Below are 27,897 nucleotides of genomic sequence, written 5' to 3'. Positions count from 1 at the left end.
ACATTTTCTATTGTGTTATTGACTGTACGTTTGTTTATTCCATGTGTAACTGTGTTGTTGTTTTTGTCGCACTGCTTTGCTTTATCTTGGTCAGGTCACAGTTGTAAATGAGAACTTGTTCTCAACTAGCCTACCTGGTTAAATAAAAGGTGAAATACATTTTCTTAAATAAACACAGTTAAATCAACATGACCTACCCCTCTACCCTGTAGCTATGGTGACTACCTCCTAAAGTAAAAAGTAATACATTAAATACATCATCATTTGTGCTAATTAACTTAAACAGACTGAATACATGACTTTGTGAGTTGTTTATATAAAACATGAAGAAGTGGGCCTATAATGCACGTGTGTTAACCTTGGAAGAAGCGCCAGAAGTTCCCAAACGTGAACTTTAACCCGGCTATGCTGTGGACCAGAGAGGAAGAGGCAAAGCGAGGAGGGATATCTAGGCCCAAAATCTGTCTGCTCTAGCACGTGGAGTTCTCTGTTATTCGCTCACGTCAATGACATTTGTTGAATTTGATCAACAACAAAAAATATAATGGCTTATTTGCTGAGGTTTATTTGATTGAATAGAAGTTCTGTAATGTTTAGGCTGTTACGAGTGTAGTGATATAATTAGGTCACGTGACAACCCGGACTCTTTATATCAGAACTGGGCCTGTTGTTCACGTGAATATCTGCCCCTCACATTGGCTAGATATATGTTTTTATTTGACTGGGGAAGACCTATTGAGATCTAGGTCTCTTTTCCAAATGTGCCTTGCACAATAAAAACACAAAATACACACATTTTACATAAAATATACTGTATATACACACGCATTAAAATACAAAAACAGTCATGGAAAGCACAAGTAAAACAACAGTTTGCATCCCTGACATCTCAATTGTGAGTAGAAACCACATTTGTTTAAGCAAGTCAGCCATATCAGCTATGTTATTTAAAAGGCAGTAAATGAGGCTGAATGAACTGTTTCACTGCCAGATAAGGTTCCGCTGAAAGTAAGGTGCCTGTTAATTTATCATCGAATCACAGCCTACTTCGCCAAACGGGGGATGATTTAACAAGTGCATTCGTGGAAAAAGCACTGTCGTTGCACCAATGTGTACCTAACCATAAACATCAATGGCTTTCTTAAAATCAACACACAAGTATACAATTGAAGTCAGAAGTTTACATACACCTTAGCCAAATACATTTAAACTCCGTTTTCACAATTCCTGACATTTAATCCTAGTAAATATCCCGTTTTAGGTCAGGTAGGATCACCACTTTATTTTACGAATGTGAAATGTCAGAATAATAGCAGAGAGAATGATTTATTTCAGCTTTTATTTCTTTCACCACATTCCCAGTGGGTCAGAAGCTTATATACAGTCAATTAGTATTTGGTAGCAATGCCTTTAAATTGTTTAACTTGGGTCAAATGTTTCAGATAGCCTTCCACAAGCTTTCCACAATAAGTTGGGTGAATTTTGGCCCATTCCTCCTGACAGTTACACCAGCTCTGAGTCAGGTTTGTAAGCCTCCTTGCTCACATGCCTTTTCAGTTCTGCCCACAAAATGTCTATAGGATTGAGGTCTGGGCTTTGTGATGGCCACTCCAATACCTTGACTTTGTTGTCCTTAAGCCATTTTGCCACAACTTTGGAAGTATGCTTGGGGTTGTGGTCCATTTGGAAGACCAATTTGCGACCAAGTTTTAACTTCCTGACTGATGTCTTGAGATGTTGCTTCAATATATCCACATAATGTTCCTCCTCATGATACCATCTATTTTGTAAAGTGCTCCAGTCCCTCAGCAAAGCACTCCCACAACATGATGCTGCCACCCCCGTGCTTCACGGTTGGTGTTCTTCGGCTTGCAAGCCTCCCCCTTTTTCCTCCAAACAAAAATTGCACTTTTACTTTCTTCTCCAACACTTTGTTTTTGCATTATTTAAACCAAATTGAACATGTTTCATTATTTAATTGAGACTAAATAGATTTATTATATTAAGTTAAAATTGTTGTAATTGTCATTATTACACACACACACACACACACACACACACACACTAAAAAAAAATATATATAAAATCGGCCGATTAATCGGTATCGACTTCTTTGGTCCTCCAATAATCGGTATCGGCGTTGAAACAATGGTCATTATGGCCAAACAGTTCTATTTTTGTTTCGTCAGACCAGAGGAAATTTCTCCAAAAAGTACGATCTTTGTCCCCATGTGCAGTTGCAAACCGTAGTCTGGCTTTCTTATGGCGGTTTTGGAGCAGTGACTTCTTCATTGCCGAGTGGCCTTTCAGGTTATTCCAATATAGGACTCGTTTTACTGTGGATATAGATACTTTTGCACCCGTTTCCTGCAGCATTTTCACAAGGTCTTTTGCTGTTGTTCTGGGATTGATTTGCACTTTTCGCACCAATTCATCTCTAGAAGACAGAATGCGTCTCCTTCCTGAGCGGTATGACGGCTGTGTGGTCCCATGGTGTTTATACTTGCGTACTGTTGTTTGTACAGATGAACGTGGTACCTTCAGGCGTTTGGAAATTGCTCCCAAGGATGAACCAGACTTGTGGAGGTCTACAATTAGTTTTCTGAGGTCTTGGCTGATTTCTTTAGATTTTCCCATGATGTCAAGCAAAGAGGCACTGAGTTTGAAGGTAGGCCTTGAAATACATCCACAGGTACACCTCCAATTGACTCAAATGATGTCAATTAGCCTATCAGAAGCTTCTAAAGCCATGATATAATTTTCTGGAATTTTCCAAGCTGTTTAAAGGCACAGTCAAATTAGTGTATGTAAACCTCTGACCCACTGAAATTGTGATACAGTGAATTATAAGTGAAATAATCTGTCTGTAAACAATTGTTGGAAAAATTACTTGTGTCATGTACAAATTAGATGTCCTTACTGACTTGCCAAAACTATAGTTTGTTAACAAGAAATTTGTGGAGTGGTTGAAAAATGAGATTTAATGACTCCAACCTAAGTGTATGTAAACTTCGACTTCAACTGTATATTTTTTAAACCTGCATATTTAGTTAATATTGCCTGCTAACGTGAATCTCTTTTAACTAGGGAAATTGTGTCACTTCTCTTGCGTTCTGTGCAAGCAGAGTCAGGGTATATGCAGCAGTTTGGGCTGCCTGGCTCGTTTGAACTGTGTGAAGACGATTTCTTCCTAACAAAGACCGTAATTAATTTGCCAGAATTGTACATAATTATGACATAACATTGAAGATTGTGCAATGTAACAGCAATATTTAGACTTATGGATGCCACCCGTTCGATAAAATACGGAACGGTTCTGTTTTTCACTGAAAGAATAAACTTTTTTTTTTTCGAAATGATAGTTTCCGGATTTGACCAAATTCATTTTTACATTTTAGTCATTTAGCAGACGCTCTTATCCAGAGCGACTTACAGTAGTGAATGCATACATTTCATACATTTTTTTCTCCGTACTGGTCCCCCGTGGCAATCAAACCCACAACCCTGGCGTTGCAAACACCATGCTCTACCACCTGAGCCAAGGCTCGTATTTGTGTGTGTTATTATGTTATAATTAAGTCTATGATTTGATAGAGCAGTCTGACTGAGCGGTGGTAGGCAGCACCAGGCTCGTAAACATTCATTCAAAAAGCACTTTCCTGCATTTGCCAGCAGCTATTTGCTGTGCTTCAAGCATTGCACTGTTTATGACTTCAAGCCTATCAACCCCCGAGATTAGGCTGGCAATACTAAAGTGCCTATAAGAACATCCAATAGTCAAAGGTATATGAACTACAAATGGTAGAGAGAGAAATAGTCCTATAATAAACTACAACCTAAAACTTCTTACCTGGGAATATTGAAGACTCATGCTAAAAGGAACCACCAGCTTTCATATGTTCTCATGTTCTGAGCAAGGAACTGAAACGTTAGCTTTTTTACATGGCACATATTGCACTTTTACTTTCTTCTCCAACACTTTGTTTTTGCATTATTTAAACCAAATTGAACATGTTTCATTATTTGAGACTAAATTGATTTATTATATTAAGTTAAAATAAGAGTGTTCATTCAATATTGTTATAATTGTCATTATTACAAATATATATATATATATATATATATATATATATATATATATATATAAATAAATAGGACGATTAATCGGCATCTACTTTTTTGGTCCTCCAATAATCGGTATCGGCGTTGAAAAATCATAAATCGGTCAACCTCTAATTAACATGCTAAAATTGCCACTGGCGGGAACACCTGAAAGATCCCAGCTGATCTTGCCTCCTTCCGACTGCCTTCCATTTTTGAAGACATTTATTTTTATTGTTAAAGTGGTCAATATATTGGATAAACTGTGTGAGGATTTACTGACATGGAGCACTCCTGTAGCTGTTACCGTGGTTATAGAGACAAGTAGTTCCATTTTCCCCAGCCGCCACTGAAATCACCCCCCAGCCCAGGATCAAGTGAGATTTAGCACACAATCTGCATCCCACATGGCACCCTATTCCCTATATAGTGCACCACTTTTGACCAGGTCTCATAGGGCTCTGGTCAAAAGTAGTACACTATGTAACGAATAGGGAGGGCCGCTGACATGCAGTGGTGGCCAACTGACCTTTTTATGCCCCACAGTGCCGGGAAGTTGGAACATTAGTGTACAAAACAACCACTGTGTTGTGTTCCATTGACAGGTTTCCAAACTGGGTGAGAGACTCTTCCAACAGAAAGGGGCTTAGAATGAACACTACTCTGCACAGACAAACTACTGAGAGAAGGCTAGACTTGATTTAAAACCGTTGGTATCACAACAAGCATTTTGTTATTTTAAAGTGGATTTTTTTTTTTTTTAAGTAGGCTACTTACAGTATGTAGTAGGCGACTGTAATAATGAACCCGAGTACAGGAAATAATATAGTACTGTCATCTAAAACATGCAGTTAGGTCACTACATGTGAGATGAACATGGTTATTATGAAGGTTGTGTTGCATTTCATGTTCTGATCTCATAAGGGGAAGACTTGAGGATAGTGGCGAACTGGATAGCCTACATTGCTAGTTCCTATCTCTCGGGAGGACATTCTTGTCAAAATCCCATCATTAGAAAAAAACAAAAAAAACGATTGTTTTTGCAACCTGGTTAATTTGATATGAAAGATGATGGCTACATGTTCGTTTTGATTGAATTAAATTAGGCCTACTTGTGCCACCAATCATCTTATGATAACAGTAGGCTAGCCTAGTAAATAAACTAATGAAACACATACAATGGAAATTAATGATAATGAAATGATGCAAAATGTTGCACTGGATGTAACAAGTGTTAAGTAGCCAACATACTGTCATAATAAGTTCGGCACAACATGGACATTTGACATACACACATCAAAATTAGCAAATGTGTTAATAATTTGCTGTGTTTACACTAATAAAAAAATGTTTTCCGAATGCTTTGTTTCCCTTCAATGGATGTGTGAACAGGAGTGAAGAAGAGAGAGATACATTTTTACTTCAAATCTTACTTTTATGTTTTCCCGTATTCCAAGACCGTTTCGCCATACTTGGACTTCGAATGATAGCTCTTCCAGCCGACCTTATGGCATCCATCGCCGACTTTAGGACAAGGAAAGTTGACAACGTGTTTGTAGTGAGGTTATTTCTAGATCTTGGAGCTCCACTGTTGTTGACTTCGGGGCTTTGATTGTTGGGATGACTTGAGTTTGGGCGGCGCTATATCTGTCAATCACTCGACTGGGTAATCCCCATGCAAACATACGTCATGAGAGGGAATCCCAAGAGGATCGAATAATGTTTGATTAAAACAAATCACTGTCGTTGCTTTATTACCTGTTATCTGCGACTGTGATACCGACAAGTGACAATGAAGATGCCAGGCTACTTGTCTCAATGTTTTTTTTTTTTTCTATCTTAGTGCAAAAGTCATGAGTTTACAACCAAGAATGTACTGTCGCCATCTTGTGGTCATAAACGTTTGCTCTCCTGCATGTTTTCAAAGCTGTATTCGGTATTAAAGTAAACCAGAGGACGGTATACTCATAGAAAAATCAGAACTATACGTTTCTCCTCAAGTTTTCCACTCATTAGACGTACAATGTTTCAACTATCTACTTCTTCTTCGATGGGGTTTAACGGAGGTTGGCATCCAATGTTTTGGTGCCATCTGTCTTCAGTTATATTACCGCCATTACTTCTTGCGCCACCCCCAGAAATAACCCCCTTGATAGGCGCCCTACTTAAAAAATCCATACAGGAAACATTTCACTCCGATATCTTTTTGGGGCTTAAAACACGCTTCTAATGCTCCGCATACACACACACAAATCTAAATATGACCACTTATTATGACTCTCACCGACTCAAATCCTTTGCTCCAACACATTCCTGATTTTCCTGGAGACGCTTAACGGATTTCCCATGTTGATCCAATATCCCGAAAAATCAGTCTACTGGTTTCCTAGTTTCCACCACAACTATACTTCTCTTGTTTCCCCGTCTTCTTCGCCACTGTAACCCACTCATTATCACTATCTGTGGTATTATCCTCACCTGACTCACTATCTGTGGTATTATTCAAACTATCTGTGGTATTATCCTCACCTGACTCACTATCTGTGGTATTATCCTCACCTGACTCACTCTCTGTGGTATTATCCTCACCTGACTCACTCTCTGTGGTATTATCCTCACCTGACTCACTATCTGTGGTATTATCCTCACCTGACTCACTCTCTGTGGTATTATCCTCACCTGACTCACTATCTGTGGTATTTTCCTCACCTGACTCACTATCTGTGGTATTATCCTTACCTGACTCACTCTCTGTGGTATTATCTTCACTCTCTGTGGTATTATCCCCACCTGGCTCACTATCTGTGGTATTATCCAAACTATCTGTGGTATTATCCTCATCTGGCTCACTATCTGTGGTATTATCCTCACCTGGCTATCTGTGGTATTCTCCTCACCTGACTCACTACCTGTGGTATTATCCTCACCTGACTCACTATCTGTGGTATTATCCTCACCTGGCTCACTATCTGTGGTATTATCCTCACCTGGCTCACTATCTGTGGTATTATCCTCACCTGGCTATCTGTGGTATTCTCCTCACCTGACTCACTACCTGTGGTATTATCCTCACCTGACTCACTATCTGTGGTATTATCCTCACCTGGCTCACTATCTGTGGTATTATCCTCACCTGGCTCACTATCTGTGGTATTATCCTCACCTGACTCACTATCTGTGGTATTATCCTCACCTGACTCACTCTCTGTGGTATTATCCAAACTATCTGTGGTATTATCCTCACCTGGCTCACTATCTGTGGTATTATCCTCACCTGGCTCACTATCTGTGGTATTATCCTCACCTGGCTCACTGGTTTAAACAAAACCTCCGTTTCCTGCCGTCTCAAATCAAGTCTCATTCTTTCAACGATCTAAAAACTGCTCCGGTAGATTAGTAGTCTAAACAGTGGGTACATGTAAACATAATTATGGATATGAATATCTGCGAGAGAAAGAAATACAAAACACAGATTGTTCTCAAACAGCTTGCATCATTATCATCATCGCCTGCAAGATAGTTTTTTTTTAATTCCAGGTGATGTCCCCAAAGTGAGAGGAGTTTGGATGCAGCCGATATCATCATCATCATCATCATCATCATCATGTTGAGAGAAAACAACATGGTGGAACAACGAAAACAGAGAAACGAAACACTTATTTTCTTTCCCACTAAAAACATGTAGAACATATTTAAAAAACAGGTCACAAGTCCGTTATTATGATCCACACCAATACTTTCCAGGTAGGAAACATGAGAAAACATGGCTACGGGATGGAGTTCCCTCTAGGACCCAGGGTCAGCTTCCTCTCCCCTAATCCGAATTTTAACAATAGTGGGGGGAAAAAATGGTCAAATTGACCCAAGATCAGCGTCTATGGGGCAACTTCACCCTACAGCAGAAAACACGGCAAACTGATCACAGTTAAATCAATGTGTATTCCAGTTGGTTCAATGTAATTTCATTGAAATGATGCGGAAACAACGTTAATTCAACCTGGTGTGTGTGCCCAGTGGGCAGGGTGTAACTTCCCAAATACAAAACGACACACGATCATCCCTGTCGGAAAGAGATTAGCTTGGTCCCAGATCTGTTAATGCTCTTTGCCAACTGAATGTAGTTGTCAAAACGTTTTTTTTTTTTTTTTGCCAATTCCATAAGGAGTTGGCATGAGCAGAAACAGATCTGCAATCATTCTAGAAAGAGATTGAGAGAAATCCAAAACATAATACTTAAGAGGAAGAAGAAAAAAAAAATGGCTGCAACAAACAAATAAATACAATAATAGTGCAGTGAGTCAAATATAACCAATTACTCTACTTGCTTTCAATGAATGTCAAAAAACAACATAAAAACTACATGAACACAACAAATGTGTAGCCATGTTCTGATGCTTTGATCCAAACCTAAAGCAAGCTTGAGATACATCAATCTAAACGAATGGAGAGGGAGCTGTATTAAGAAAACACCAAAACGTGGCACTTTGAACTGAAATACTAGAACATTTAAAAATCGCTATGTAATAATGTACATGGTTGTAAACAGGGTTCGGGGGTCAATTCCATTTCAATTCAGAGAGTTAACCAAATTCCAATTCCACATTTTCCCCCTTATTAAAAAGAAGGTAAATTGGAATGTCAGTGTACTTCCTGAATTGACTGAAATTGAAATGTAATTGACCCCAACCCTGGTTGTAAACAGATAGATGTCCACTCTGGGCTACCGTAGTATTGGACATAAAGGCCTGGTGTTTGTTCTACTGACCACTTGGCCTGGCCAGGTAAAACTTTATGCCCCAGACATAGTTAATAGCTGTTTGGTGGACAGGGTCGTTCCTACTCCCTATACAAAATGGGATGAACCAAATCCATTGTTTACTTGGGGTCAGAGTTGTATCAGAGAACGGGGCCTAATAGAAAAGGGAGACTGGGGCCTGCATGGGAGATGGTGAGAGATAGGGGGGGGGGGGGGGGGGTGTCTCAATCCACTACACTGGCTTCCTTCCTTCATGATAGGTGAGAGGCCCGGACAAGCTTTCACCATATGTTGCTTCCACTTGCCAGAAAGCTCACGTTATTGAGAGACAGCCTGGAGGGATTGACAAAGTAACCCATTATACTAACTACTTTAAAAAAAGGAATTGCAAGGCACAGTGAAATTGACAACAGGTAAAATACCAGTTACCTAGACATCACTAAATCCAGTAGGTTTTTAGTTATACGGCCTAACAACAGATTGTAATTTGGTCCAAAAGGAGAGACAGGTTTAAGCACGTTAAACAGCAAACAGATGATTAACCTCTAGACAGTACCAGGTCATATTTATTGACAATCCTATTTTGAGAGATTTATGTATTTCTTGACCGGAGTGTTTGAGTTAACGTCACAAATCAGGAGTGTTTGAGTTAATTGATAATCCCGGATGCTGTTTGGAGTCAGTTCCACTTTTCAAAATGGAGTAATGTACAAATTGACAATCTGTACATTTAGTTATGATGATATTACCATTGTCATCATAACTAAACTGAAATGTGTCGCTTTAAAAAACAAAAAACAAAATCACAATTTAGGGCGATAATACCAAAAACATGAACAAAGTACTTTACATTCATAATCAAACTCACAGAAGGTACCATTTTAGCAATTCAAATGTTTCAGTTATCTCATTTAAAACCCAAGAGAAGTTTGGCAATACACAAAGTCAAAAACCTGAACTAGAACGGAGGGAGAAGAGAGAACGAGCGAGCGTGAATCACTGACTGACTGAGCAATACAATGAGTCTTTCTAAACATTCATATCAACTAACCAGCCAGTCCTCATCTGCCTCCATCTCCCCTCAGAGAACTCCCACTGGGCCCGGGTCAATATAGGGAATAGGGTGTTATTTTGGACAAAGTCCTCGTTAATATGATGTCCCTTTATGTCTCTCTTACCAGTTAAATCAGAATGGCTCAATCCCTAAAAAACGTCAACATCTTCCCTATTGTCGTTTTACACAACAACCTCTCCATCTGTTCCATAAACAGAAAGAAAAACAAAGCGTCGCCATGGGAACAAACCCATGACCGACTGGGTCTGGGTGTGAGTGTCCCATTTCGAGAGGCTTGTACTAGACACCTCCGAGAACATTTCCTATCGCTTCCCAAAACACAACTAAAAAAAAAAACATGATCGAAAGTGTTTCTCTTTGTATGTATGAAAATGTGTGTATGGGACTATGTATGCTGCCTTGTGAGTAAGTGTGTTAGTGTGTATTAATGTGTGTGCTACTGTCACTTTTTGAGTGGCTGGTAGACAGATGCATTGGGATCAAGAGAGGAGGGACTATTGTCCATGAACTTGGAGGAGTAGTGTGGGGTAACAGGGCTGAGGCTGCTGCTGTCGTTGCTGTAGGAGATACTGGGCATCACCGCCATCACTTCAGCTATCTTCTGCTTCAACTCTGCTATCTCCTGGTCTCTCTGGTGGATCTGACCTGGGAGGGGAGGGGGAAGAGGAGGGTTAGATGACCAGATGGCTTCTCACTTTGTTGCTATTCTCTTCATGTTGCTGACATCTCTGGGTCAAGCAGCATGTGTATAATGGTCGATGAAACTGCAAGGTAATGCTCGGTTACCTTGAGGAGCATCCTGTTAATGTAATGGTAGATGAAACTGCGCGAGGTAATGCTCGGTTACCTTGAGGAGCATCCTGTTTATGTAATGGTAGATGAAACTGCGGGAGGTAATGCTCGGTTACCTTGAGGAGCATCCTGTTTGTGTAATGGTCGATGAAACCCCGCGAGGTAATGCTCGGTTACCTTGAGGAGCATCCTGTTTATGTAATGGTTGATGAAACCCCGCGAGGTAATGCTCGGTTACCTTGAGGAGCATCCTGTTTATGTAATGGTCGATGAAACCGCGCGAGGTAATGCTCGGTTACCTTGAGGAGCATCCTGTTTATGTAATGGTCGATGAAACCGCGCGAGGTAATGTTAGTGAACCTTCTGCAATCCAGCGTTCAGAGTTTGATCCTAGAGTCTATGAACACAATGGCTCAGCTAGAAGCCGGTCGCTGTAGTACTGCCGTAGTGGGTAAGGTAAGGGAAGTGTACCTTGTGCGATCTCCAGCTGTCTCTTGGCGTCCCCCAGGGCAGAGAAGAGGTCTAGTTTGATCCTGGTCTCAGCAGACAGGCTGTTCTCCAGGTGCTGGGTTTTATCCTGCATGGCCGACAGCGCCGACATTAACACCTCCATGTCCTTCTCATTCTCCTTGTACTTACGCAGCTCCTAGAGAGAGAAAGGAGAGGGAGAGAGAGAGGAGAGAGAGAAGAAGTGGGGGGGAGAAGAGAGAGAGAAGAGGAGGAGGGAGAGAGAAAGAGAGAAGAGGAGGAGGGAGGAGAGAGAGAGAAGAGGGGAGAGGGAGGAGAGAGAGAGTAGACATCAACACCTCATCATGAACATCTGAAACCACAAACTAACTCCTCATAAGGGATCCAGTGTGGCTCAGTAGGTAGTGCATGCTACTTACAACAGGGTTATGGGTTCCATTCTCACAGGGGGCCCAGTACGAAAAAATACGAATATGTAAGTCGCTCTGGCTCAGAGTAAAATAACTCAAATTGAAAAAAATCTTACATTTAGAGAAGGAATATAATGTTTTCAGCCATGTTCCAGTAAAGGAATCAGCAGCACCTTGCTTAGGTTCTCCTGATACATCCTTTATGAGACAGTGAGTTCACAGAAAGGATAAATATCTAAGATTGAAGGATGGACTCACCTGGCATTTCCCCTCCAGCTCTCTAATGTGTTCTTCTTTGAGTTTCATGTCGATGCTGAGTTTCTTACACTCCGTCTCCAACTCTCTGATCCGACCACGCAGGGAGTCAGTACACTCACCCCTGACAGAGATCCACAGAGTCAGGGTTTTCCACATTTAACGCTAACATTTTAATGGACATTCATATTAACAGAAACATGCAACGATGTGCTCTTTCAACATGTTAGAATAACTGTCCATATTTCCTTTTCCTCAGCCAACAACACGACTAACGAAACAGCAAAATCACCAGCCTATGTCAATCTACTATAGTAGAAACTTTTAGCCAACCTATTCTATTGGTCAGCTTGTCAAGAAAGAAATAAGCCTATTCCAAACTGACTCTGGGACAGTTGTGGGACGATAGATCCCAAATTCATACAACCAGTAGGCCAAGGCTACATAAAAAAAAACATTAAAAAGCAATGTGTCTAATGCAACAGATAAGAACGTTTAGCTTAAAATGGTGATAAACTATTATTTCTTCACATTATAAGCACAGCAACGCCCACAAGGCAGTAGGCTATTTGCGAATGTTCGTTCCATAGCGCAATTAGCGGGAAAACACTGTCGTCAAAAGGGCACTGAACATGCGAGCGGTTTCACGTGACAGAGATGAAAATATGAGTTAGAAAGATGTCGAGAGGAGATATAATAGGCTACTTTGAAGCAAAGCAAGACATGCCCCATAATGTTTTAAAACGTTCAGGTTTCAAACAATTCCGTATATGTTTTCAACATGCATACTGCCTCCAGCTCATTGCAAAGTGATGTGAGACGCGCCGATAAAGCCTGCCTTAAGGTGCCGTTTTGGGATGCTGCAGCAGCTGTTGCCTGTCTTGACAGATTTTCTACTCAAATGTTCTGTATCTGTGTATGTTGTAGGCGTATTATAAATAAGATACATAAAAATGATATACTGTACACATGCACCAATTTAATTCCACTTAATTATGTAAATGAACCTATAGACCGATAAGCATGACCAGTCAAATGTATTTCCATCAATGAAGAGGCTAAAAAACATTATTTCACACTGGGATTGTTTCTTCATCTTCTGGTCAATTGGCCGGCACCAATTTTATTTATCGGCTTTTCAACAACAACAACAAAAATGTATTGGACAAAAGCCGGCTATTACCGGCTAACGGAAACCCCGGTGTGTGTGTGTGTGTGTGTGTGTGTGTGTTTACCTGGAGGCTGCAGCTAGTGCTACAGCCCTGGCTGCGGTGGCTTCCTCCACCTTCTTCCTCTTCCTCTCGTCAGCCAGCTGTTTCTCCGCCAGCGCCCGGGCCTCCTGCTCTGCCTTCAGCCTCTTCTCTAGCTGGGGGACGATCTGCTTGTCCTTTTGCTTGGCCTGGTCAGCACTGTGGAGCACACACACACACACACACACACACACACACACACACGGTTAGAGATGTACACACAAAAACAGCCAAAAAGTTTGTTCCCCGAGTTTCTAAGTCAGAATGAATCTGCATGTTGGAGGGGAATCTAGAACCACAATTTCTGATCTACAGATCACCATGCATCCAAAATAAAACACCTCTTTATGTGATCAAGATGAGTGATGTTATACTCAACACCGTGCCAATAATCTGAGAACCTTGGCTTTGTCCCAGGCCTCGAGTGAGTGTGTGTGTGCGTTCTTACTTGTTCTGCAGCATCTCGTTGTCTTGTCGCAGCTGGCCCAGCTCTGAGCGCAGACTCCTGTCCTGGCTGGTCAGGGAGGAGAGGTGAGAACGTAAATCTGACTCCAGCTGACGGCTCGCCTGCAGGTCTGCCTTCAGCCGTTTCACATCCTGCTCCAACCTAGAGAGAGAGAGAGAGGAGAGACAGAGAGGACAGATAGAAAGGACAAGGGCTATGTTTCAGGTAGACTACATCGCAGTTTCACATGGTGTTTAACATAACAGCTACGCACATCGTATGAAATCTGATGCACGGACATAGTTGATGACCACACACACACACACACACACACACACACACACACACACACACACACACACACACACACACACACACACACACACACACACACACACACACACACACACACACACACACACACACACACACACACACACACACACACACACACACACACACACACACACACACACACACACACACACACACACACACACACACACACACACACACACACACTGGTTGCTGTGAGAAGTCCGACTGCATCGTAGTCGGCCCGAAAGGCCACCAAGGTGAGTATGAAACCAGCCTGTCTATATGCATGTGGGTGTACGTTGGCTATGGGTCTTTGTGTGTGCGTGTGTCTCTTACCGCACGAGAGCGTCAGGCTTGCCCAGTTGATTATTGGGAATACAGTTCTCCAGGGGATCCTTCTGATTGGCTCCTCCTTTCCCCGCAGACTTTGTCTTTTTCTCGTTCTTATTGGACGAGCCAGACGACGGCACGGTCCCATTGGTGGCGCTGTGATTCCGAGGGGAGGAGTTGGTGGCCACACCACCTCCGCTGGCGTTTTTGTAGTTCTTCCCTCCTCCCCCTCCTCCCCCTGTTCCCCCCACCTCCTCTTTGGGAGTGTGTGTGTTGCCCGTGTGTGTGATCTCTCCTCCTCCGAGGTCGTTGTTCAGTCTCTTCCCACCCATGCTCTCCATATACTCTGTCTCCTGTAATGTGGAGTCCAGTGTGTGGAGGATACTGTTGTTGTTGTTGATTCCTATTGTGTGTTGTTGTTGTTGTTGTTGTTGTTTGCCCTCCCGTTCCTTGCTGTTCCCGTCTCTCCCTTTCTCCCGGTACTCCAGTTCCGGTAACGGAACAGAAGCGTTAACGGGGGTCTTCTTGCCGGGAGTTGACCCATTTTGGGACACCGGCGGGGTAGGGTCCACATCTGATGACACACCTTTAGCCATGACCGCTAGAGAGGAGGAAGAAAGGTTAGAAAGAGGTCAGGTAAGATTACAACAGTGTGTGTTTGTCTATCACCTTCCAATTGTTGGCGGAGCATCTGTTGCTCTGGGTAAAGTGAGGTGTGTGTGTGTGTGTGTGTGTGTGTGTGTGTGTGTGTGTACTGCATGCTCTCTCTCACCCTCCTCTGCCTCTCTCTCCTGTCTCTGTAGCATCTGTTGCTCTGGGGGCAGAGCTTGCTGTAGGAGCTGCATGTAGAACTCATTCTCCTTCTGCACCTCTTTCTGTTTCCTCAGTCTCATCTTGTAGCTGACGTAGCTCTTAAAGCCAAAGCCCAAAGTCACCACCGGGTAGCCAATACTGACAGAGGGAGAGGGACGAGGGCAGAGAGGTGGAGGGACGGAGGGCAGAGAGGTGGAGGGACGGAGGGCAGAGAGGTGGAGGGACGGAGGGCAGAGAGGTGGAGGGACGGAGGGCAGAGAGGTGGAGGGACGGAGGGCAGAGAGGTGGAGGGACGGAGGGCAGAGAGGTGGAGGGACGGAGGGCAGAGAGGTGGAGGGACGGAGGGCAGAGAGGTGGAGGGACGGAGGGCAGAGAGGGGAAGGAGAAAAGAGTCAGCACAAATAAACTTTTATTATGGTTGTCATAGCAAAATGAAGAAAAAAAAATAATGAAAGATTTCTACTTTGTGTGCAGCGTAGAAGAATCGTTTCCCTTTTGTTGATAAACCTCCATTGCCTAAGCAATTACAATGTGGTGTAGCAACACACATGTCCCGCCCACCTGAGGATCTGTCTTTTTCCACCATATATTTCCTGTGTTTGAGGGGTGCAAAATCCACTTATCACTTAAATCTCGCTGGATTGATTACTTTCATTTTACTCCTGCGACTCTTTCATACTCTTGCTTGTGCCTGATATTTTTTCCCCATTTAATATTACGACCGCGGAAATGTGGACTCTGGAGTGATGAATCACGCTTCACCAGCTAGCAGTCTGACGGACGAATCTGGGCCAACTGTAAAGTTTGGTGGAGGAGGAATAATGGTCTTGGGCTGTTTTTCATGGTTCGAGCCCCTTAGTTCCAGTGAAGGGAAATCTTAACACTAATGCTCTTATGGCTGAATAGAAGCAAGTCCCCGCAGCAATGTTCCAGCATCTAGTGGAAAGCCTTCCCAGAAGAGTGGAGGCTGTTTTAGCAGACTCCATGGGGGACCAACTATATATTTATGCCCATGATTTTGGAAAGAGATGTTCAACGAGCAGGTGTCCACATACTTTTGGTCATATCGTGTATCTTTTGTGACGTCCCCACAATGTAACCACCAAACTGTTCCCACGACCTAGCAAAACATTCTGGGAACGTTTAAATAACAGACTAAATGTGTTCTGGGAACGTTCGGAGCGAGGCGCTATGACTTTAGCCTATTGTCGCTTTGACTTATGATTGGACGACCACAAACTACACGCTCCTGAAAAGCTAGAGCATCAGCATAAATTATATCATTTCTCAATCTCTCGACTGCAGCGTTCGGATCTGTACGGGCCCTTCCGGACAAGTCCGTTAAAATTACACATACACATGAAGACATCTAGTATAAACAATGCAGGTAGGGTAGACAGAGCAAGTGTTAAGTGGTTGAAGCCCCACCCCTTTTTGTTCATCTATTCATATACAGTGGGGAGAACAAGTATTTGATAACCTGCAAAATCGGCAGTGTTTCCTACTAACAAAGCATGTAGAGGTCTGTCATTTTTAATCACAGTTACACTTCAACTGTGAGAGATGGAATCTAAAACAAAAATCCAGAAAAATCACATTGTATGATTTTTAAGTAATTAATAAATAATTTTATTGCATGACATAAGTATTTGATACATCAGAAAAGCAGAACTTAATATTGGGTAGAGAAACCTTTGTTTGCAATTACAGAGATCACACGTTTCCTGTAGTTCTTGACCAGGTTTGCACACACTGCAACGGGGATTTTGGCCCACTCCTCCATACAGACCTTCTCCAGATCATTCAGGTTTCGGGGCTGTCGCTGGGCAAAACGGACTTTCAGCTCCCTCCAAAGATTTTCTATTGGGTTCAGGTCTGGAGACTGGCTAGGCCACTCCAGGACCTTGAGATGCTTCTTACGGAGCCACTCCTTAGTTGCCCTGGCTGTGTGTTTCGGGTCGTTGTCATGCTGGAAGACCCAGCCACGACCCATCTTCAATGCTCTTACTGAGGGAAGGAGGTTGTTGGCCAAGATCTCGCAATACATGGCCCCATCCATCCTCCCCTCAATACGGTCCAATCGTCCTGTCCCCTTTGCAGAAAAGCATCCCCAAATAATGATGTTTCCACCTCCATGCTTTACGGTTGGGATGGTGTTCTTGGGGTTGTACTCATCCTTCTTCTTCCTCCAAACACGGCGAGTGGAGTTTAGACCAAAAAGATATATTTATGTCTCATCAGACCACATGACCTTCTCCCATTCCTCCTCTGGATCATCCAGATGGTCATTGGCAAACTTCAGACGGGCCTGGACATGTGTTGGCTTGAGCAGGGGGACCTTGCGTGTGCTGCAGGATTTTAATCCATGATGGCGTAGTGTGTTACTAATGGTTTTCTTTGATAGTGTGGTCCCAGCTCTCTTCAGGTCATTGACCAGGTCCTGCCGTGCAGTTCTGGGCTGATCCCTCACCTTCCTCATGATCATTGATGCCCGACGAGGTGAGATCTTGCATGGAGCCCCAGACCGAGGGTGATTGACCGTCATCTTGAACTTCTTCCATTTTCTAATAATTGCGCCAACAGATGTTGCCTTCTCACCAAGCTGCTTGCCTATTGTCCTGTAGCCCATCCCAGCCTTGTGCAGGTCTACAATTTTATCCCTGATGTCCTTACACAGCTCTCTGGTCTTGGCCATTGTGGAGATGTTGGAGTCTGTTTGATTGAGTGTGTGGACAGGTGTCTTTTATACAGGTAACGAGTTCAAACAGGTGCAGTTAATACAGGTAATGAGTGGAGAACAGGAGGGCTTCTTAAAGAAAAATTAACAGGTCTGTGAGAGCCGGAATTCTTACTGGTTGGTAGGTGATCAAATACTTATGTCATGCAATAAAATGCAAATTAATTACTTAAAAATCATACAATGTGATTTTCTGGATTTTTGTTTTAGATTCCGTCTCTCACAGTTGAAGTGCACCTATGATAAAAATTACAGACCTCTACATGCTTTGTTAGTAGGAAAACCTGCAAAATCGGCAGTGTATCAAATACTTGTTCTCCCCACTGTATGCAAGTGCAGCCGGTGTATTTATGCAAATGAGGTACATATAATTTTCTTTATTTTAACTAAATGTATTGAAAGAAAAAATACCCAATACAATAAGAAAGTGTATATGAGTATATTCTAAGAAAAATAATTGACATTTAACAAATGTAATACCTGAATTTCAAAAATAAAAGAATTATATATATATATATATATATATATATATATATATATTAAATAAAATAATAATTAACAATAAAATAAATCACTGAATAGGTAGAGTTTTATGTGCTATAATTAAGTCATTATCTGATGGATTGAATATTATTATTTTTTTTTTTAAATAAGGTTTTGAGTATCTATATCCATTGTCTAATTGTTGCATTAATCCCCAATTTTTTTTTTTAAACCTTTTGAGAATGTAGATGACCTTTTCTACAATGTGCTTGGTACTGTGATAAGCTAGGTAGTAGGCCAGGTAGGGTTAGAAAAAAAACAGGTGACAAGGTTACCAGTGAGCAGCGAAGGGACGACACAGGTCCACATGGAAGTTCTTCAGGTCCTTGAAGCGGATGGCAGCTTCCATGTACACAAACAGTATCCATAGCGATACGGTGGGTAGACATACTCCTCTCTCTGAGAAAGGGAGAAGGGCCCAGATGGGAGACAGTGTGAGAGTTAGAGCCTGTTTACACAGACAGGCCAATTCTGATCTTTTGCCCAATTACTGGCATGATCTGATTTGTCAAAAGACCAATTAGTGGAAAAAGATCAAAACTGAGGCTGCCTGTGTAAACAGACAAAGAAATAGACATTTATTTTGTACATGCATATCTGAATACATAAAATGTACATACACATTTGATAACTGTGTATACATAAACATATTAAAATCACATGACACCCAGGATTAAGCCAATGCATTGTGGGAAAGACTAATGTAAATATGGGACAGAGAGCGCTGATGTTAACTGACCTGTGTGCCACACGTACTGGACCCAGACGTAGGTGCTGGCAGCGAAGAACAGCCATTGGACAGGGATAAAGAGGAGGCAGATGATGTCAGACGTAAACGCCACACACACAAAGAACACTGAGAACGCCTGAGAGAGAGAGCGAGAGAGAAATGTAGTCAGTATGCAATAATATACAATTGTGCAGCCATCTTTCATGTCAAAATCTCACGAGTAAGCTCTCTCACACACACACACACACTTACCAGCCCCTGGTATCTGAAGGAGTCGTAGACACTGCGTATGAATAGCCAGAAGGGCCACAGGTACTCAAACCTGAACTCCAACACAAAGTCTGCCAGCAGCACCAGCACCCAAACCACCAGAAACTTCAGATACAGGAAGGTACTGAGAGAGAGAGAGAGAGAGAGAGAGAGAGAGAGAGAGAGAGAGAGAGAGAGAGAGAGAGAGAGAGAGAGAGAGAGAGAGAGAGAAGAGAGAGAGAGAGAGAGAGAGAGAGAGACAGAGAGAGAGAGAGAGAGAGACAGAGAGAGAGAGAGAGAGAGAGAGAGAGACAGAGAGAGAGAAGGAGAGAGAGAGAGAGAGACAGAGAGAGAAGGAGAGACAGAGAGAGAGACAGAGAGAGAAGGAGAGACAAGAGAGAGAGAGAGAGAGAGAGAGAGAGAGAGAGAGAGAGAGAGAGAGAGAGAGAGAGAGAGAGAGAGAGAGAGAGAGAGAGAGAGAGAGAGAGAGAGAGAGAGAGAGAGAGAGAGAGAGACATTGTGAGATTTCTTGAAGCACTACCAACAGGAGAGCGAGGAAGCCAAAACAGTTAAAACAAAGAGGTTGGATGAAAACTAGCTCTGGTCCAAGGTGTTAATGTGTGTTCCTCTACTAACTAATATGCGAACACGTGTCACTACCACCCTGGACCAGAGCTAGACAAAAATTGCCTGTGATATATATACTGCTCAAAAAAATAAAGGGAACACTTAAACAACACAATGTAACTCCAAGTCAATCACACTTCTGTGAAATCAAACTGTCCACTTAGGAAGCAACACTGATTGACAATAAATTTCACATGCTGTTGTGCAAATGGAATAGACAACAGGTGGAAATTATAGGCAATTAGCAAGACACCCCCAATAAAGGAGTGGTTCTGCAGGTGGAGACCACAGACCACTTCTCAGTTCCTATGCTTCCTGGCTGATGTTTTGGTCACTTTTGAATGCTGACGGTGCTTTCACTCTAGTGGTAACATGAGACGGAGTCTATAACCCACACAAGTGGCTCAGGTAGTGCAGCTCATCCAGGATGGCACATCAATGCAAGCTGTGGCAAGAAGGTTTGCTGTGTCTGTCAGCGTAGTGTCCAGAGCATGGAGGCGCTACCAGGAGACAGGCCAGTACATCAGGAGACGTGGAGGAGGCCGTAGGAGGGCAACAACCCAGCAGCAGGACCGCTACCTCCACCTTTGTGCAAGGAGGAGCAGGAGGAGCACTGCCAATGCCCTGCAAAATGACCTCCAGCAGGCCACAAATGTGCATGTGTCTGCTCAAACGGTCAGAAACAGACTCCATGAGGATGGTATGAGGGCCCGACGTCCACAGGTTGGGGTTGTGCTTACAGCCCAACACCGTGCAGGACGTTTGGCATTTGCCAGAGAACACCAAGATTGGTAAATTCGCCACTGGCGCCCTGTGCTCTTCTTTGATGAAAGCAGGTTCACACTGAGCACGTGACAGAGTCTGGAGACGCCGTGGAGAACATTCTGCTGCCTGCAACATCCTCCAGCATGACCGGTTTGGCGGTGGGTCAGTCATGGTGTGGGGTGGCATTTCTTTGGGGGGCCGCACAGCCCTCCATGTGCTCGCCAGAGGTAGCCTGACTGCCATTGGGTACCGAGATGAGATCCTCAGACCCCTTGTGAGACCATATGCTGGTGCGGTTGGCCCTGGATTCCTCCTAATGCAAGACAATGCTAGACCTCATGTGGCTGGAGTGTGTCAGCAGTTCCTGCAAGAGGAAGGCATTGATGCTATGGACTGGCCCGTCCGTTTCCCAGACCTGAATCCAATTGAGCACATCTGGGACATCATGTCTCGCTCCATCCACCAACACCACGTTGCACCACAGACTGTCCAGGAGTTGGCGGATGCTTTAGTCCAGGTCTGGGAGGAGATCCCTCAGGAGACCATCCGCCACCTCATCAGGAGCATGCCCAGGCGTTGTAGGGAGGTCATACAGGCACGTGGAGGCCACACACACTACTGAGCCTCATTTTGACTTGTTTTAAGGACATTACATCAAAGTTGGATCAGCCTGTAGTGTGGTTTTCCACTTTAATTTTGAGTGTGACTCCAAATGCAGACCTCCATGGGTTGATAAATTGGATTTCCATTGATTATTTTTGTGTGATTTTGTTGTCAGCACATTCAACTATGTAAAGAAAAAAGTATTTAATAAGATTATTTCTTTCATTCAGATCTAGGATGTGTTGTTTAGGTGTTCCCTTTATTTTTTTGAGCAGTGTATGATCAGTAGCACAGTCATTCTGTGTTTATAGATGGAACATCTTTATCCTGATTTCAGTCACAATTAGAGGTCATCTGCAACCACAAGACCACACGTTTTCCAATGTTTTAAAGAGAGGCATTTGCCACAGAATTTGATCTGTAATGAATCCGGACTTATTCCCCACTAGTTGATATACATTCATGGTTGGGCAATTGTTCTGCTTTCAGTCACTTCATACTTAGCTCTGGTCCAAAGCTTTACTCTTTGTTCATACCGTACATTCAAGGCCAGAAATTCATAACCTAACACTGCCTGACAGTGGAATAGGACTATCAGAAGACTGAAGAGTATAACCTGTGTTCATGTCAGGGCATATTGGCTTTCAACAGCTGCTTTTCTCATGCGGTGTTATTAATGGAGGCTTGCTGCTGACAATACACTGAAATGTCAAAAGTATAAGAAGAACCGTCAAGTTTTGGATCGCTAGAAATACAGGGCTACCAGTGAATGAGCGTACAATATCATTTTCTCATGTTTGGCTTAGATGGCCAGCTAGTTCTAAGTAGACACTAGTTAACCGTGAAATCATATGCATTTCAGCACATTTTTCAATGCCTTTTGACTGTCGTCAATGTGAACGCAGTCAGTGCTGTTTACATTTTTGGAACAAATCCCTTGAACTGTCAGAATAGCTACCGAGCTAACTAGCAGCTGCTACTATTACTACTATTTAAGTAACGCTACGTTAGCTAACTTAGGCCTTTAAGTTCAGAAACAAATCTATTAGACATTGGAACACGACAGACTAATAGTAAACGCGAAATCGTGGGTCATCTGACACTATACACGACAGCTGAGTGTCTTGTCTGCGATATCTCAGCCGCCATTACTGTACGATCATGCCCCCTAACCAGAGCCCCCTTTCTTCGTTCGTACCTGCTATATATACCCTCGGTGATTCGGTTCCGTTTTAACGGCCGTCGGAGCTTGCTGCAATCCGCATTGCGCCGCTTCATCCTCCCTCCTGTGGATTTGGCTCTGATATCAATCCGGTAATTATTACGAAAATGTCACGCGAACGATCTGATATGGACATTTCTTCAAATATCCACCATTGCTGTTATTTTCTGGACGTGAAACAAAGCAAGAAAATAAAAACACTCTATCGTGGGCCCTCCCCCTTTTCATCAAACGTCACGACGCACGCACGCGTGACTACGTCAATGTCACGTCCACGTAGTAAAAAAGAAAAATGGCTGCCTCTTGTATGGACTGAATCTTTCTCGAATTTATACTTTGACGGTATGAGTGATTTTGATTACATTTACATTTGCGCTGTGATAACTGTAGTGTATTATATAAAAATATAAAGCTGTCATTTCTGATATATATATATATATATATATATTGTTAAAGTCCTAAGAAATGCTCTAGCATGCTGCTTCTTTGGCCATGCTTGAAAATATGCTAACTTTCGTTAGCTAACTAGCCCTGTTAGCGGTTGATGGGAAATTAGCCACCGTAATAACTGTAATGTACCGTTAAGCTAGCTGGTATTATACCATTGCATTTACCTTTACTCATACTGTATGCGAATGGTTACATACAAGCTAATGTTGTGGCTCTACCTTAGCAGAGGAACGCTCAACTCCGTTCTCTTTTATATCGAGGCGGAGTTGAGTTTGACAACTGGTTGCAGGATTTTCTAGCAACAACACTTGAATCACCATCAGTTTATTCTTGTAAAGGTGTCAATTCTGAAAGCGTTTACCTGAAATTCATACTTGTAATAAAAACGTGTCGAATACAACCATCTCATTTGTGTTGCGCAACTCAGCACGAATTTGCATGTGCCAATTGAATCCCATCTGACGTAGTAAGTAGGTAAGAAGTACCAGCAAGACAAAATAGGAAAAAAATAGGATGGTTGTATTCAATAAAAGTTTTTTTTCTAAAAGTATGAATTTCAGCGCCCGCGGAAGGACAGCAGTTGTACAGGACAAACACAGGTTTAGGGCTCCTGAGTGGCGCAGTGGTCTAAGGCACTGCATCTCAGTGTAAGAGGCACCACTACAGTCCCAGGTTCGATTCCAGGCTGTATCACACCCGGGCCGTGATTGGGAGTCCCGTAGGGCGGCGCACAATTGGCCCAGCGTGGCCGGGGTAGGCCGTCATTGTAAATAAGAATGTGTTCTTAACCTTCTTGCCTAGTTAAATAAGAAATGTAAGAAGAAAAAAAAAACGTAACTGTTTTCAGAATCAACTGATGGTGACACAGTGTTGTTGTTTGAGAATCCCAAGGCGAGTTGTCAAACCTCAACTCCCCCTCAATATAAGACAATGGAGTTGAGCGTTCCTCAGATCTAGCTATGCCATTCGCAGGTATCACCCAAAGACTGAGAGAGATGAGAAAGAAAAAAAAACGATGTATTTAGCTATCCCTTTCTCGACACACTCACTCTTCTGCCCATAACTTTATCATCCACAGATGTCATCAACCGACGCACAGCAAGTGACAATGCCAGACGTTCTGAAGACAGAGGCGATCCCCGAGGATCCAAATAAACAGAAAATGTCAGAACTCCCAAAAAATGACAATAAGCCTGTGCTTCTGATAAAAGACAAGAAAACAGGGCTTCCGACAAAAGACAATATTCCAGCGGTTCAAAAGAAGAAAAAGAATAAGAAACCAGAGATTCCGAGAAGGAATAAGAAAACAGATGATCCCAGTAAGCCGGTTCCATTAAACCTGAACAACGAGGTGGTGAGGATGAGGAAGGAGGTGAAAAGGGTCAGGGCGCTGGTCATCAGGAAGTTGACTAGACAGATAGCAGGTCTGAAGAAAAGGAAGGGGAAGGAGGAAGATCTGGAGAGGAACCGGAGGAGGATAGGCAGACTGCTGGAAGAAATCCATGAGATGAAGACATTCAAACCTGATCCGGTGGGTGCTTCTTCCCCAAATACATCTTACCTACATCATTATTATTATTACTTCCTTATTTGGAATACTGCGTAGTATAATTTACAAGCCATTGTATATATGCTGATACACATTGCTGGTGAGTGAGTTCCTTTCATACAATGTCATGTAAAACGTATTTTTTTGACTTGGAGTAAAGTCTACGTCCTGATAACTATTCATTTATCAGAAAAGTACAAACTCTTTAGTGCAGTGTACTTCACCAATTACATATCAGATATAAAGCACCAATCAAAAGTTTTAGGACACCTATGGTACTCATTCAAGGATTTTTCTTTATTTTTTAAAACTATTTTCTACATTGTAGAATAATAGTGAAGACATCAAAACTATGAAATTACACATATGGAATCATGTAGTAACCAAAAAAGTGTAAAACAAAATATATTTTAGATTCTTCAAAGTAGCCACCCTTTGCCTTGATGACACCTTTGCACACTCTTGGCATTCTCTCAACCAGCTTCACCTGGAATGCTTTTCCAACCGTCTTGAAGGAGTTCCCACATATGCTGAGCACTTGTTGGCTGATTTTCCTTCACTCTACAGTCCAACTCATCCAAAACCATCTCAATTGGGTTGAGGTCAGGTGATTGTGGAGGCCAGGTCATCTGATGCAGCACTCCATCACTCTCCTTCTTGGTCAAATAGCCCTTACACAGCCTGGAGGTGTATTATGATGCCACCCCACACCATGACTGACCCACCGCCAAACCGGTCATGCTGGAGGATGTTCTCCACGGCGTCTCCAGACTCTGTCACGTCTGTCACATGTGCTCAATGTGAACCTGCTTTCATCTGTGAAGAGCACAGGGCGCCAGTGGCGAATTTGCCAATCTTGGTGTTCTCTGGCAAATGCCAAACGTCCTGCAAGGTGTGGGGCTGTAAGCACAACCCCCACCTGTGGACGTCGGGCCCTCATACCACCCTCATGGAGTCTGTTTCTGACCGTTTGAGCAGACACATGCACATTTGTGGCCTGCTGGAGGTCATTTTGCAGGGCATTGGCATTGCTCCTCCTGCTCCTCCTTGCACAAAGGCGGAGGTAGCGGTCCTGCTGCTGGGTTGTTGCCCTCCTACGGCCTCCTCCACGTCTCTTGATGTACTGGCCTGTCTCCTGGTAGCGCCTCCATGCTCTGGACACTACGCTGACAGACACAGCAAACCTTCTTGCCACTGCTCGCATTGATGTGCCTTCCTGGATGAGCTGCACTACCTGAGCCACTTGTGTGGGTTGTAGACTCTGTCTCATGCAACCACTAGAGTGAAAGCACCGCCAGCATTCAAAAGTGACCAAAACATAACCCAGGAAGCATAGGAACTGAGAAGTGGTCTGTGGTCACCACCTGCAGAACCACTCCTTTATTGGGGGGGTCTTGCTAATTGCCTATAATTTCCACCTGTTTTCTATTCCATTTGCACAACAGCATGTGAAATTTATTGTCAATCAGTGTTGCTTCCTAAGTGGACAGTTTGATTTCACAGAAGTGTGATTGACTTGGAGTTACATTGTGTTGTTTAAGTGTTCCCTTTATTTTTTTGAGCAGTGTATATATTTTTTACTTGCTTGGAAGTGGAATACTGCAGTGAATATTCAGGTTTCAGTCCCAAACCATTGCAAATTAACTTAAACATTCCCAAAACCAGATCATAATAATTGTTGTTTATTATTTCTAGGTGACCAAGGCTGCCCTCCAGAAGAACCTGAGTTTTGAGTTTGCCTGTAAGAACCCAAAGGCCACCATTTCTGACCGAGCTATAGCCCGTATCGCCACTCACCCCCAGTTCAGCAAGAAGATAGACACCATCAAAGCTGCCATTAAAGCCTTCAAGGATGAGAGGATGACAGTAGAGAAAGAAGACAAGACGGGAACGGTTAAAAAACAGCCTATAAAGGTGGTAGAGGTGATCGAGCAGCCGAAGGACAGTGATTGGGGGGTGGAAGTTGAAGAGGAGAAGGGAAATGAAGAGATGGATGAGGAGGAAGATGGAACACCCGCGGAGAGCCAGAGTCTAACGGTTGACGAACCAGCTGTTATAGAAAAGCAACCTGTTGATAAGACTGTCAGGGTTATAGAAGAAGACATTTCCACGATAGAGAATAAAGAATCGGCCCTAGAGAATACAGTAGCTGACCCTCAGCCCAAGGAGATGTCAGAGGCTGATAAGACTCTGATGGACTCATCCACTCCATTCACAATAGAGGCCCCACAAGTAGTACCTACAAAGAACATAGTAACCATGAAAAACACACCACAGAAGCAAGTCGTCCAGAAACTCACAAAGGACACTCCAGCCACTCAGAAGACTCAAGACCCCAAACCCCAGAAAGTCACTAAACCTCAAAATAAGGATGTTAAAAACAAGCAGGATGATGAAGAGGATTCTGATGATGATGATGATGATGAGGAAGAGGAGAGCGACTTGGAGTCTTCGGACGACGAGGGGAAGGAGTATTTTGACGACAGCACGGAGGAGCGTTTCCGTAAGCAGTCCTCCCAGTCGGATGAGAGCGACAACGACGATTTCTTCCTGGGGAAAGTCAGCAAGTTCAAAAAGAAGAGTGATACGGCTACAGCGCCACCAGGTAGAGGGGAGGGGAAGAGCAGCGAACTGGGGAAAAACCCACTGCTGGAGCCACTGGAGAGCTTAAACCAACACCAGACTGAACTGGATGAGCTAGAGGCCAGACTGAACTCCAAGGGGAAGTCTGTCTTCTGCTCCAGTCTGTCTGGTTCCAGAGGGAGTAGAGGCGGAGGCAGGGGTAGAGGCGGAGGCAGGGGTAGAGGCGGAGGCAGGGGTATGGGCCGAGGAGGGGGTAGGGGAGGGGACTTCAAGAACTGGGGAAGAGGGGGAGATGATGGCCCATCTCGGGGTCCTGGAAGGGGAAGGGGAGACTTTGGGAGGCAACAGGAAGGCAGAGGGTTCTCCTCCACCCCTTCATCTCAGCCACCACAACAGGCCCTGCACCCGTCATGGGAGGCCAGTAAGAAGAGGAAGGAGCAGCAGACCGTAGTAGTGGCCTTCCAGGGAAAGAAGATCAAATTTGATGATTGAGCTAAGGCTGGGCGATATGGCCAAAATGTATCACAATATTTTTGATGGTATTTGACAGTATTTTATGTTTTAAAATAATAAAAGTTATCCATTTTGCTTTATGAGTTGTGCATGACCCTAGGGTGGAAACACATACTTTCTAAAATTATTTCAATGAGGCTTTCTCCATTCTGATTGGTTTATCATGTTCAATCATATTTTAAACAAAAGTTGATCTGACAAAATCTAGGCCTTATTCTTAAATATTCCAATTGCGATTTTGACTTGTGATTTAGATAAACATACTTGGGTGAACAGTTGGAACCATGAAAATAGAATGATTATTCTTATTATA

General features: G+C 43.1%; 3 protein-coding genes across 6 annotated transcripts in view; 1 reads left to right on the top strand and 2 right to left on the bottom strand.

The window, feature by feature from the left end:
* LOC106589068 (low density lipoprotein receptor adapter protein 1-A-like) overlaps window positions 1–5,881 on the bottom strand; it is a 29,972-nt gene extending 24,091 nt beyond the window's left edge. For 2 of the 4 annotated variants that reach the window (XM_014178745.3, XM_014178746.3), the window contains exon 1: window positions 5,535–5,881. In XM_014178745.3, coding sequence (XP_014034220.1) covers window positions 5,535–5,619 — 85 coding nt within the window. In that variant the 5' untranslated portion in view covers window positions 5,620–5,881. Of the gene's footprint in view, window positions 1–3,850; window positions 3,976–5,534 lie in introns of those variants that run through there. The other 2 variants (XM_014178747.3, XM_082970248.1) reach the window with 2 other exon arrangements.
* Window positions 5,882–7,574: 1,693 nt separating this feature from the next.
* LOC106589064 (macoilin-1-like) lies at window positions 7,575–22,707 on the bottom strand. Its single transcript, XM_082970247.1, has 11 exons — window positions 22,466–22,707; window positions 19,276–19,417; window positions 19,033–19,159; window positions 18,569–18,692; window positions 14,973–15,151; window positions 14,207–14,801; window positions 13,556–13,714; window positions 13,093–13,266; window positions 11,861–11,981; window positions 11,196–11,370; window positions 7,575–10,577 (listed from the first exon to the last, which is right to left on the bottom strand). The coding sequence occupies exons 1-11, from the start codon at window positions 22,543–22,545 to the stop codon at window positions 10,375–10,377; spliced, it is 2,079 nt and encodes a 692-aa protein (XP_082826373.1). The 5' UTR covers window positions 22,546–22,707; the 3' UTR covers window positions 7,575–10,374.
* srfbp1 (serum response factor binding protein 1) lies at window positions 22,694–27,659 on the top strand. Its single transcript, XM_014178744.3, has 3 exons — window positions 22,694–22,831; window positions 24,018–24,470; window positions 26,184–27,659. Exons 2-3 carry the CDS (start codon window positions 24,018–24,020, stop codon window positions 27,561–27,563), a joined length of 1,833 nt encoding a protein of 610 aa, XP_014034219.3. The 5' UTR covers window positions 22,694–22,831; the 3' UTR covers window positions 27,564–27,659.
* The last annotated feature ends 238 nt before the right edge of the window (window positions 27,660–27,897 follow it).

Source organism: Salmo salar, chromosome 27, assembly GCF_965601325.2.
Source record: "Salmo salar chromosome 27, fSalSal1, whole genome shotgun sequence".
In the NCBI taxonomy this organism is placed as follows: Eukaryota; Metazoa; Chordata; class Actinopteri; order Salmoniformes; family Salmonidae; genus Salmo; species Salmo salar.
The sequence above is the reverse complement of the archived record's forward strand: the minus strand, read 5'-3'. Positions and strand labels throughout refer to the sequence as shown.